The sequence below is a fragment of the Phaseolus vulgaris genome, chromosome 4 (genome assembly GCF_051622355.1).
Source record: "Phaseolus vulgaris cultivar YP4 chromosome 4, ASM5162235v1, whole genome shotgun sequence".
Classification (NCBI taxonomy): domain Eukaryota; kingdom Viridiplantae; phylum Streptophyta; class Magnoliopsida; order Fabales; family Fabaceae; genus Phaseolus; species Phaseolus vulgaris.
Genome location: NC_143501.1, coordinates 46893501 through 46906180, shown reverse-complemented (window position 1 = coordinate 46906180; position 12680 = coordinate 46893501). Strand labels below are relative to the sequence as shown.

General features: G+C 33.0%; 2 protein-coding genes across 2 annotated transcripts; both read right to left on the bottom strand.

Moving 5' to 3' along the window:
• Positions 1-271: 271 nt before the first annotated feature.
• On the bottom strand, positions 272-4788 carry LOC137837884 (glutamate decarboxylase). Its single transcript, XM_068647049.2, has 6 exons — positions 3991-4788; positions 3636-3840; positions 2870-3070; positions 2237-2705; positions 1649-1701; positions 272-959 (listed from the first exon to the last, which is right to left on the bottom strand). Exons 1-6 carry the CDS (start codon positions 4083-4085, stop codon positions 483-485), a joined length of 1500 nt encoding a protein of 499 aa, XP_068503150.1. The 5' UTR covers positions 4086-4788; the 3' UTR covers positions 272-482.
• Positions 4789-7279: 2491 nt separating this feature from the next.
• Positions 7280-11894, bottom strand: LOC137837881 (glutamate decarboxylase). Its single transcript, XM_068647046.2, has 6 exons — positions 11648-11894; positions 11289-11493; positions 10649-10849; positions 10015-10483; positions 8688-8740; positions 7280-8013 (listed from the first exon to the last, which is right to left on the bottom strand). The coding sequence occupies exons 1-6, from the start codon at positions 11740-11742 to the stop codon at positions 7537-7539; spliced, it is 1500 nt and encodes a 499-aa protein (XP_068503147.1). The 5' UTR covers positions 11743-11894; the 3' UTR covers positions 7280-7536.
• Positions 11895-12680: the final 786 nt, after the last annotated feature.

Below are 12680 nucleotides of genomic sequence, written 5' to 3'. Positions count from 1 at the left end.
TGTTTTTGGAATGTATACAATCTACACATTTGAGAGAGTAAATATTATTTATTGAATATTAAAACTGATATATAAACCCTATGTTAAATATTCATATACCAATATTATCTCATTTTTTCAATTATTCTTCATATATTTTTTTTTCATTTTTCTTGTCCCATCTTAATTAAACAGCACAATATTCTTCTTCTCTGTTTTTTTTTCTCTCCAGAGGCATGTTTTTTTCTCCACTTCTCTTTTCCTTCATCTCAATCAAAAACTAACTCATGCATTATATGATAACAATGGCTTCTCATGATTAGAAAAGAGAAAACTTTCTCTCTTGGGGAAGAACAACAACAATGACTTACAATCTTTCATGCATTGACACACACAGATAACAACATGCATTACACAACATAGGCATTACACACTCAAACACAACACACACATAGATAACAAATCACCACCTTAACTGACACCACATCAAGGTTGCCAAAAGGCTAGCATGCTCCAAGTCTCTTCCCCTCCAAAAGTCGCTTCCAGTAGACAGAAATCTCTCTCTGAGTCTCTATTGCACTCTTCTTGACCTTATCATTAGGCTCACTGGTGATGGCTGTGACATGAGCAGCTTTGATTGTGAGGGGGCTAGGAAGTGTGTCTAAAACCTTCACAACCTTGTCTATGTCTGCAGCAAGTCTCTCAGCCAAGCCATGGTTGAAATCCTCCCTCACCACCACCCGGAGGACCGCAATGTGCTGTGCATCTGGTGGCATTGTGTAGGCTGGAACTATCCAGCCAAATCTTCTCAGCTGGTCTGATATCTCAAACACTGTGTGTTGGCTACTGTCTTTCAAGGAGAAGGCCACAAGTGGCACCCCTATGTCCTTGGAGATGATATCAAACCTCCCTGTTCTCTCAATTCCTTTCCTCAGAGTTCTTGCATTGTCCCAGCAATTTTCCATGATATTTTTGTAACCCTTTTTGTCAACAAGAGCAAGAAGAATAACAAAAAGTATAAGAGAAAATTGGTTTTGCACAAGATGGCACAATAGTCCTATTTAACATGAAGTGTTTGATAACCATCACTGTTATATTTACCTTGGACATTGCTAATAGAATGCATCATGCAGTTGGTATTTCTAAATTATGGTTTAGCAGTTAAGTTGTGGAAACTGTTTGATGAAATTTGAAATTCATCAAGTACCCTCTTCTAGGATATCTTCATTAGGACATGAGAAAATGGAAAAAGAACCAAGAATACTGATACATTTTATATATTAATACAGAGGAATGGTAGCAACATTCTCTCAAGAGTGTATTGAATTTGAATTGTTTATTACTAACATTCCTCATTGATTGAATAACATTGATGTTGGTTTATCCCAAATTCTGGCCATCTAAGCTAATGCTTTCACTCATGTTAATAGCAGTTATTCTGGTGAAAGTTAATCTTTTCATAAATTTCATGTAATTGATTTGTAAACAAGTCATTCTCCATGTATCATACAACAGAATTGAAAGATTTAACTCTGTGAATTCCATATGACAAAAAAAAAATGTGAAATGGAAAAGGGAAAATAATCTCTATTTTTTTCACGGGGAATTAATGTTTTCTATTTTAGTAACCTATAATAAAGATTCAGCACCAAGACGACACCATGATTACCTCAAAGCCAAGCCGAATAAATTGGTAATATTGAGCAATGATTTGACTGGATCCTGTTAAAGGAAACACAGTGAAATGAGAAGGACAACAGAAAAGAATATCACACTAAAACATTCAGATGATTGCAATAGAAACCTTATGACAATAATTGATTTCCCGTGCTTATTACTACAAGTATCTAATCAACATTTTTTAGAAACAAATGTGTTTGAATCTATAGAAAACGTGCAGAATTCTCAAATCTAAATTTTCAGGTAGCACTTTAGCAGATTCAAAATTATCATGAGCAAACTTCATCTTCAATTCTTGAGAAACATTTTTCTTTTTCCGACAAAAAGACACTATTTTGAATCATACTTAGCAAACACTCCAGGATGAAATGAGAGAGTTGATGCTCACTTAAAAAGGGTTTTGATGGATTCTGTGTGGACAAAGGCAGAGAGAGAAACAGATTCTTGAAAACAACTTTTAATTTTAGAACTGAATACTTTGGCAGTGAGACATGTAATGTAACAACACCTAAACATCATAGATATAAAGACACTGATTGCATAAAAAATCAAATAAGTGTATCAACTCGGACTATACCTTTGGAGAAATTCAATGTGAATGTTGGCTGATCAGATCCAAGGTAATTGATGTGAAAAACAAGTTCATCTGGCAAGTCATCTGAACTCCTCCAGACAACCCAACCAACACCAGGGTATACAAGACCGTACTTGTGACCACTAACATTGATGCTTTTCACCAATGGCAAACGAAAATCCCACTCTAGATCAGGATACAGAAATGGGGCAATAAAACCCCCACTTGCAGCATCTACATGAATTGGGGTATCCCAACCTGTCTCCTTGTTCTTTTCAGTGAGAAGTTCACTGAGAAGCTTCACATCCTCAAACTCTCCAGTCATAGTTGATCCCAAAATGGCTGCAACACAGATGGTGTTCTCATCCACCATTTCAACTGCTTTCACAGGATCCATCACATAGTATCCCTCACTGAGTTTCACTTCCTTAAGCTCTACCTCAAAGTACCTTGCGAATTTTTCCCAACAAACCTGTGAAGAAAATTTCAAAGAACATCAAACATTGACTAGTAAAGCCCTTTGATGATTCTACTTAATTTCAAATATCATACAGGATTACTTGATATGATCATGCTGATAACACAATTTAAAATTTGTTTGAAAATTCATAGCATCAAGCACAATTTGAGACCCACCTGCACATTAGCCCCAGTAACTATGTTAGGCTTGTCATATGGTTTGCCTTCTGCTTTTCTCTTGGTCTGCCATTTCCTTTTAAAAGCCAAACCAGCTAACATTATTGCCTCAGATGAACCCACAGTTCCCACACCTACTGCAGTCTCTTCTTCACTTAGAGGAGCATGAAATAGATTTGCTATTATATTGACACACCGATTCTGCAGAATTCAACAAAATGAAAGTGCTCAACCTTTAAGTTCCAAAATTTCAGCAGAAAACTATAATATATCAGTATTTTCAAATTTACAAGTGAACTCGGACAAAAAACAATATAAAATCCAACGTAGTTAAGAGTCTATTTTGAAGCTGGAAGAGATTTTTGGAGCTTCTCTACCAAAACAAGTTCTTCATTTATAGTAAAGATGCTTTCAGAAACACACATAATCAAACCCCTTCAAACAATTCTATTTATTTGTTTTAACCAAGGATTTAAATTCCGATCATGGTCTTGTCAGGATTCTTGAAATTGTGGAAAATTACATATATATATATATATATGTGTTCACACAGCCGCAACTGTGGTTGCAAAGACTCCAAAAGCATTGATGTTGCAGTTGATTCAAGATTGTGGTTGCAGAACATATTTTAAAGAAGACGAATCAAGTTACTCCAAAAGTAACTCTACCTTATCCTTATCCTATATTTTCTCTTAATCTAAAGGTTAAAGATGAGTTGCTTGTTAATTCATGTAAAGACACCAAATTCCTCGGCAAAGTGACAGACCTGAAGCTCAGTGGTGACAGGGTACTCATCCATGTCAACATAGTTCTTGTTAAGTGAGGCCATTATGAGCTTTTCACACTCAGGCTCCATCCAAGTGGTAACAAATGAGGCCAAGTTGAGCCTTGGTGCGCCATCCAACATCAACTCATCGTTTATTAACTGATAAGCAGCATCCTTTGGTATGGAACTATCTGGCATCTTGAACCTGCACTCAACATTTCCACCCCAACCCCATCACAACAAAGAAACCTCATTTCAATAGACATCAAACTTCCTCTCTTTTTTTCTGCTCTCTGTTTCTTTCACAGAATGAACCAACAAACAACAACTAAAGGTGTGAGAAAAAGATACATACTTGGGAATAGGTTGACGCACATATCTGGAAGCAAAAGTCGATGATAGATGCTCATCTTTTTCATCTGGGTGTGTGGCAGTGGATGTGATAACCATTTTGAGTATGGTTTCTTCTCAACCAATGAACCTCTACTGTTACACTCTGAACTCAGAAAGAGATAGAATCTCCACTTATATTTGGAGCTGTGAATTTTCTCTTCTCTTTAGTTACTAACTGCTATTTCCACAAGGGTAAGTTCCCTGCACTGCAATCATGGTAAGAGATTTTTATTGCTTTAAGTGTACCTGTTCAACTTTTGTAAGGTCCATGCACATCCACACATGTTTGCCACCTCAATACACTGCTGAAATTGAATTTTCATCTAGCTTTAACTTATCCTTTTTTCTGTCTTTCTTACTACGTTATCTCATTGATTACATTTTTTACTTTTTTGTTGTTGTTTCCCTATTTCTTAGCATGCGTACACTGTCATACCAACCATGTTTCATTTCTTAATGCCATAACAAAGTCAATAAGCATTGAATGATATGACTCTAACATATTTTTTTTTCCACAATGATCACAGTTATATTTGAATCTGTGACTTCAAGAATATAATCTCAATTTTCAGCACTAAGCTCACCCTAATAGATTATTCTTTAGTATAATATTTTGAATTTATTAATTATCTTTAACATTTCATCTTCAAAACACATCATGCATGAGATACTTTCGATTTCAGAAATGTAGAGTGACTATAGTGATCACAGTGAAGTAGTCTCTGACTGATAATTTCCTCCATGATTATGACCCTGGTTCAAGTGTGAATCATGGTTCATCATCTATTATGATAACACCAATGCATATGCATACAAATTACATGTGCTTATTGATTCTTGTTTTTTTGTTTCAATCACAGATATTTTTCAGTTTTGTGGTGGAGATTGGTTCTATTGGCATCTCATCCTCTAAAAAGGGTCCTGCTATTACAATAAAGTTTTATACTTTCACCAATAATGCTGCTGATACTTTTGACACTCCAAAAATATTTCACTCACTTCATAATTCAATAAATTAATATTTTAATTTATATTTATTTTATTTTTAATTTAAAATGTTATTATATTATTATAACAAGTTGTCAAATAGGGTAAGTGTTGGTGCAATAATACTATTGACTTTTGTAACTTACTTTTTTATTAGTTTGAAATCAGTCTTTTGTATGTATAGTTGTGCATAGGGCTAGAAGTATGTTATTTAGTTTTTCTTTTAACATTTATAAATTATAATTAAATAGTCTTATGATTGATATTTTTTATGATAAAAAATATCTTATATTTAAATTAAATTTTATTTTATTTGATAAGTATTAAATCATTTATAAATTTAATACATCATTTATCTAATAAAACTCTTTTGCAAAATATATGCATTGATAGTGCCATTTTTTTACACTCTCATTTTAATCACAACTAAAGATGTGTTTGGGAAAAAGGTTGGATTCATCATAAAAGGTTATTCCTTAGAGTAAACATGATGTATCATTTAAATAATAAAAAATAAAAAAACTTAATTTCTTAAACCAATTTTTATTTTATTTTTTAATTAAAAAAAGGAGCTAGCAGTCTATTTCACTTTTGATCCATCATATTAAAACTTCAAATTATTATTTAATGTAACAAAATGCACTTGTTTTTGTAAAAAAAATAAAATAGACATTTATTCTTGAATCTTTTTAAAAATGCACTTGTTTTGTAAAAATACACTTGCTTGGTAATAATTAGTTATGAAACAGGTTATAGGAATGTTTTGTGAAAGATAATGGTGTGCAATCAGATTACTATCCCTCCAAAATTTCAATTAAAAAAATATATATGATGAAGAATCCCAAATTTATATGTTTATTAATTTAGAGAAGTACTTGAAAATTCTCAATAATTTAGAAAATAATTTAAAAACCAAGTAAATAATTAAACCTTAATTAAAGTCTTTCAACCAGAACAAAAAATTGAAGAAATGAAAAGTGGCATAATAAAGGATATGCAAATATTGGTGTGAAAACCCATGATAACTATGTGTACCCTATATTTCTTTCTCAATAAAGTTATTTTTCAGTATCCACTGCAGTGTGTACAAGTGGCAAGTCCAATTATTATCACTCAAAACCTACTTCACCAAGCAAAATACTTTTGAAATTTATGGAAGAACTATATCTATATGAATATGTAGATTTTGTCGGCACACAATTTCAATATAAAAAAGATTTATTTAAAATTTAGTAAAATCATGTAATTTATGCACGATTTTTTCTTGAATATTTAATTGAAATATTGATTATATTATTGAAAAGTAGTTTTATTTACTTTTAACGAAGATTACTTAATTATTTATGTATTTAATAATTTGTAAAAGTGTAGATTTTAGAAAAATGTGAATAGTTGGGCTCTTATATAAAAAAAAAACAAAGAAAGTTTCTTTTTGCACTCCTACTTTTTTCGTTTTTCTTCCTGCACCTGCAAAATTTTTAAAATTTTAAAATTAAATATTTTATTTAAAAAGGGCATGTACACTGTTCTTCTTCTTTGTTCACCAGTGTCAGAGACTCATTTTAACTACAGAGACTCATTTTAACTACATAGAGTAAGGTGGACTAGTGAGTTGCATTGTCGAAGTGTTGATATTGTACTATTGATGGGTTAATATGAAAGTAAAAATATGATCTACGAATCGACCATTCTGTAAGTAAAACTTTATGTTTTTCAGATGAGAGGGTCTTCAGAAGCAATTTGTTGACTTACGGATTGTTATATTCATAAGTAATTTTTCAGTCATGGATTGGTGGATCTGAAATACATTTTTTTTTCTTACGGATTGGTGGATTCATGGAGGTGAATCTGAAATGCATTTTTTTGACTTTTGAATTTGATGGATACGAAGAAACACTACCTCAAGGTGCGATGAAGTCGTCGTGCACAAAGAAATGTAATGTAAGTTTGTAGTGTGTAAAAGAAAAAATAAGAAAGAGTGTAAATAATGTATTTTAGGATTTTTAGAAAATAATAAGAATATTTTTTTTCTATGCATAATAATATTGTGGTGGTGAAGGAAGAAACTCCCAAAAACAAAACGCTAATTTGTTCTACAATTTTAAATTTTTACAACCATTTAAACTTATCTATAAATGTCACCATTTAGGAAAATGTAAATCATTGGTAGGTTAGTTATTTTTAAATTAATAGTTAAATTAATTTAATATACTTATTTTATATGTGTCAAAAAAAATTTGGTGTATTATTATGGTACAAATCTATTTAAATTGGCTAAAAGCACAAATATCATTCATAAAAGTGTATCTAAGTTTTGGTAAGAACAGATACAGAAAATTACCACCTCAAACCAGATAGAGAAAATTTTCTCAGGCAAGAACTGCAATGACTGTAAGAATCTGTCATGCATTGCCATTTCTTATTGCTACATGGCCATCACAAACACACATATACAACACATAAATATGAAAGCACCACCATCACTCTCAACAAGGTTGTCAAAAACCAAGATTTGGTAAGCTTAGCATGCTCCAAGTTTCTTGCCATCCACAAGTCGCTTCCAGTACAAAATAATCTCTCTTTGAGTCTCCATTGCACTCTTCTTTACCTTCTCACTAATCTCATTGGTGATGGCTGTGACATGAGCAGTTTTGGTAGAGAAGATGCTTGGAAGTGTGTCCAAGAGAGTCATAACTTTTTCAATGTCAGAAACAAGTCTCTGAGCCAAGCCACAGCTGAAATCCTCCCTAACCACCACCCTGAGGACTGCAATATGTTGTGCATTTGGTGGCATTGTATAGGCTGGAACTATCCAGCCAAATTTCCTCAGCTGATCTGATATCTCAAACACCGAGTGTTGGCTACTGTCTTTCAAAGAGAAGGCCAAAAGTGGCACCCCTATATCCTTGGAGATGATGTTAAATAGCCCTGTTCTCTCAATTCCCTCTTTAAGAACTCTTGTATTCTCCAAGCAATTTTCCATGATGTTTTTATAACCCTTATGTTCACAAGGAAACCAAATGTTATGAGAGAAAACAGATAATCCTAGAAGTTCCACTGAAGTACCAATTTAACATGAAGTGTATGATCATCATTTGTACTATTCATGTAATGAAGCAAATGTAGGACATTGTTAATATCATTTATCATGCATCTGTTATTTCTAAAATTTTGTTTAGCAGTTTGATTGTGGAAACTTCTTCATGATTTTTGAAACTAATCAAGTACCCTCTTCTAGGACATCTTCATTAGGACATGAGAAAATGGAGAAACAACCAAGAGAATTGATACATCCCTACATTGATATAAGAACATTGATGTTGATGGCTGTAGCTCTGGTGAAGTGAAAGTCATTCTTGTCATGAAGTTCATGTTAATGATTTGTTGACAAGTTAATTGAGTTATTCTCCAAACTACTTGCCCAGGAAATAAATATACACAACTCTATGGTTCTGCAGGGAAGACACTATCAGAAAGAGAGAGCCAAATCCCATATGTCATACAGCTATAACTGAAATATTTAATTCCATTATTAAGTGAATTCCTTATGATAAGGAAAGTAAATGGAAAAGGGAAACATATATAAATATCCTCTTTCTTTTATGGGAAATTGAGTCTTTCTATCTTGGAACTTAAAATAAAGATGCCGGGCCAAGATGATAACATGTTCACCTCAAAGCCGAGCCGAATAAGTTGGTAATACTGTGCAATAATTTGACTGGATCCTGTCAAAAGAAAATTATGCTAAAATATTCAGATGATTGGAATAAAACCAAATAACATTAATTGAGTTCCCAATGTTTATTATTACAAGCATCTGATAATCAGAATACTTAAGAATTGGATCAATGTACACAATCTACATTAGCACTTAAACAAATTCAAAATTATCACATGCAACTCCATCAACAATTCTCTATATAGCATCCATTTTTTCAGACAGCAAGGCATTATATTGAATCAGACATAACATAATCTGAGCTGAATAAGATAGTTGTTGTTCACTTAAAAGGACGGTTTTGATGGATTGTATGTGTGGAGATTGTAATTCTTTGTAAATGGTCAAGATCAAGATAAGAGCAAAATGTATTTAAAAACCATATTCAAGCAATGATTCTAGTCACTTTCAATTACAGCCTAAGAAAGTTTTGTTATACCCTCCAAGTGTGGATAGAAATGCAGTCATCAATAGTCAAGGTGTCATACATCTAGTTGATCATCATATTTACCACAAGACAACAAAGCACGTAGAATCAAAGTGCATTTTGTGAGAAACGTTATTGAGTCTGGGGAGGTTAGGATTAAGAAGATAGCCTCAAAAGAAAATCTAGCAGATGTGTTTATGAAATCCTTGCCAAAATCGAGGATCAGACAGTGTTTAGAGCTAGTTAATTTTTCGTTTAAGGAGAAAGAAAGTTGAAGCTTGAAACTCTTCCATGATTTTGAGTCAAGGTAGAGAATTGTAAAGATTGGTTCTGGATCATATACAACAAACCATCTACTATAAAGAGCTTAGTTAGATGGTCTAGTTAGAGCATATGATGTGAAGGAGAAGAAGACCGTGACCATCTACTAGGGACAATCTGGTAGTGTTAAGACAAGTTAGACCGTCTAATATTGTAAATATCTAAACGTGTTTTATTTTGAAAGGGTTTTTGTTACTCCTTAGTATAGGGTCTATATATAGATAGATTGTGGGCTTAAACCAAACAAACTGTATTGTGAGTAGACCCTGTGCATAGACTGTTTGGTATTGATAAAAGTGTTTTCTTCAATGTTATTCTTTTGCTTTTTGTTTTGATATTGTTGACGAACTCGATAGTATGTAGATAGAGGCTAAGAGAAGTAAATTCTTGAAAATTACTTTCAAATGCATTTTGAGCAGAATAATTTTGCACTGAGACATATTTGAACATAGCCTAAACAGAATATAGATATAAATCTACTAATTGCATAATAAAAGTATCAAAATACATGTATCAACTCATATATTTATTACCTTTAGAGAAATTCAATGTGAAAGTGGGCTGATCAGATCCAAGATAATTGATGTGAAAAACAAGTTCATCTGGCAAGTCATCCTTACTCCTCCAGACAACCCAACCAACACCAGGGTATACAAGACCGTACTTGTGACCACTAACATTGATGCTTTTCACCAATGGCAAACGAAAATCCCACTCTAGATCAGGATACAGAAATGGAGCAATAAACCCCCCACTGGCAGCATCTACATGAATTGGGGTATCCCAACCTGTTTCCTTGTTCTTTTCAGTGAGAAGTTCATTGAGAAGTTTCACATCCTCAAACTCTCCAGTCATAGTTGATCCCAAAATGGCTGCAACACAGATGGTGTTCTCATCCACCATTTCAACTGCTTTCACAGGGTCCATCACATAGTATCCCTCACTGAGTTTCACTTCCTTAAGCTCTACCTCAAAGTACCTTGCAAATTTTTCCCAACAAACCTGTGAAGAAAATTTCAAAGAACATCAAACATTGACTAGTAAAGCCCTTTGATGATTCTACTTAATTTCAAAATATCATACAGGATTACTTGATATGATCATGCTGCTAACACAATTTAAAATTTGTTTGAAAGTTCATAGCATCAAGCACAATTTGAGTCCCACCTGCACATTAGCCCCAGTAACTATGTTAGGCTTGTCATATGGTTTGCCTTCTGCTTTTCTCTTGGTCTTCCATTTCCTTTTAAAAGCCAAACCTGCTAACATTATTGCCTCTGATGAACCCACAGTTCCCACACCTACTGCAGTCTCATCTTCATTTATAGGAGCGTGGAATAGATTTGCTATTATATTAACACACCGGTTCTGCAGAATTTAACAAAATGAAATCAATCACTCTTTAGCTCTCAAACTTCATCTCACAATAATCATAAAAGATACATATGCAATATCAGTATCTTCAGATACAGAACATAGGTATTCAAGGATTTTTTTTTCTTTTGGGAAAAGTAATGTGCTCCGGATCTTCATCTGACCATGAAGCTCATAAGATCTAACTAGTCACCATCAGATACACAAACTTTTCAGAAGAAAGGGTTATAAAAATCAGTAGAATCTTATATGGGGTACTTCTTTTTTTCTTAATACCCCTACACTTTCTTTGATGATCGTGAAGATCCCAAAAACCTCAATGTCACAAATTTCTTTATAACCTTGATTTTGAGGGACTCACCTATGACATGGACTTAAATGTTATAGTCATATAATAAAGACACCAAACTACTCAGAGATGGCACACACAAACCTGGAGCTCAGTGGTGACAGGGTACTCATCCATGTCAACATAGTTCTTGTTAAGTGAAGCCATTATGAGCTTGTCACACTCAGGCTCCATCCAAGTGGTCACAAATGAAGCCAAGTTGAGCCTTGGTGTGCCATCCAGCATCAACTCATCGTTTATTATCTGATAAGCAGCATCCTTTGGTATTGATTTCTCTGGTATCTTGAACCTGTTGAATTCATTTCCACCCCGAACCCATCAAAACAAAGAAAAAAAACCTCATTTCACCAGAAACCAAACCAAAACTTCCTATTTTCTTGTCTCTGTGTTCTCTTCCAACAAAGCTAAGAGTGAAGTTCTAAGAAAAAGGAAGGAATATATACCTGGGAATAGGTTCACGCACATATCTGGAAGCAAAAGTAGAAAATATGCTCTGTGCTTGTTCATCTGGGTGTGTAGCAGTGGATGTGATCACCATTTTAGATGCTTTCTTCTGAGCAAATGATCCGAAAGTCTGAAATCAGAACTATAATTGTGCAAAGTTTTAATGGAGGTAACTATAACTTCCTGGTTGGTAACAAAAATTGATTATATTATCTAGAAAAGATATCACACACTACAATGCATGATGTATTCACGTTCAGAAACTGCACCTCGTAGTTGAGGGAAGGACCCAGATGGTGACAGGTAAGCACCTAGATGTCACTTTATGCATGATTTTGACCTTCAGTTCAAGTGTGAATCGTGGTTCATCTATAATTCTAACACATGTATGAGTTCCAAATTATATATATATATATATATAACAAATTTTTGTTAGGTCGAATAGATTTCTTTCCTACAGAAGCAATAATTAATAGTTGATTTTGTTCATACTGTAAATACATGTAGTGTGGAACTACTGTGAGTTCATGTAGTCTTCAATCAATGATGTTGTGTTTGTTTCTAAATAATGTTCAAGCAGAAGGTTTAAAAACGAAAACATGGAAAATAAATTTAAAAAATACAAAAAGGAGACAAATTTTAGATGATAAACTTTCTCTTATAAGATTAATAGAATTGAAAAAAAGGGGTTAATAATCAATTATATACATAAATAATAATAATAATATTACATATTTATAACATAATTAATTATATCTAAATGAATTGTAGAGCAATGCATGTATGTATGTGCAAGGGAAGTAAGCCATGGGTATTAATTTTTTTGGACTGCTACAATTATTTTTAATACTATGGATTAGTATTAACCAATAATTAAAATGTTATTTAATTATTATTAATTGACAATTATATATTAGTAATAAACTAATAAACCTTATAGAAATTAATTGAGTATACAAGTTTTATGATTAATAATAATTAACTTTGTGATGGGTTGAGTCAATAGTAATAATTGTTCATAGATGATTTGAT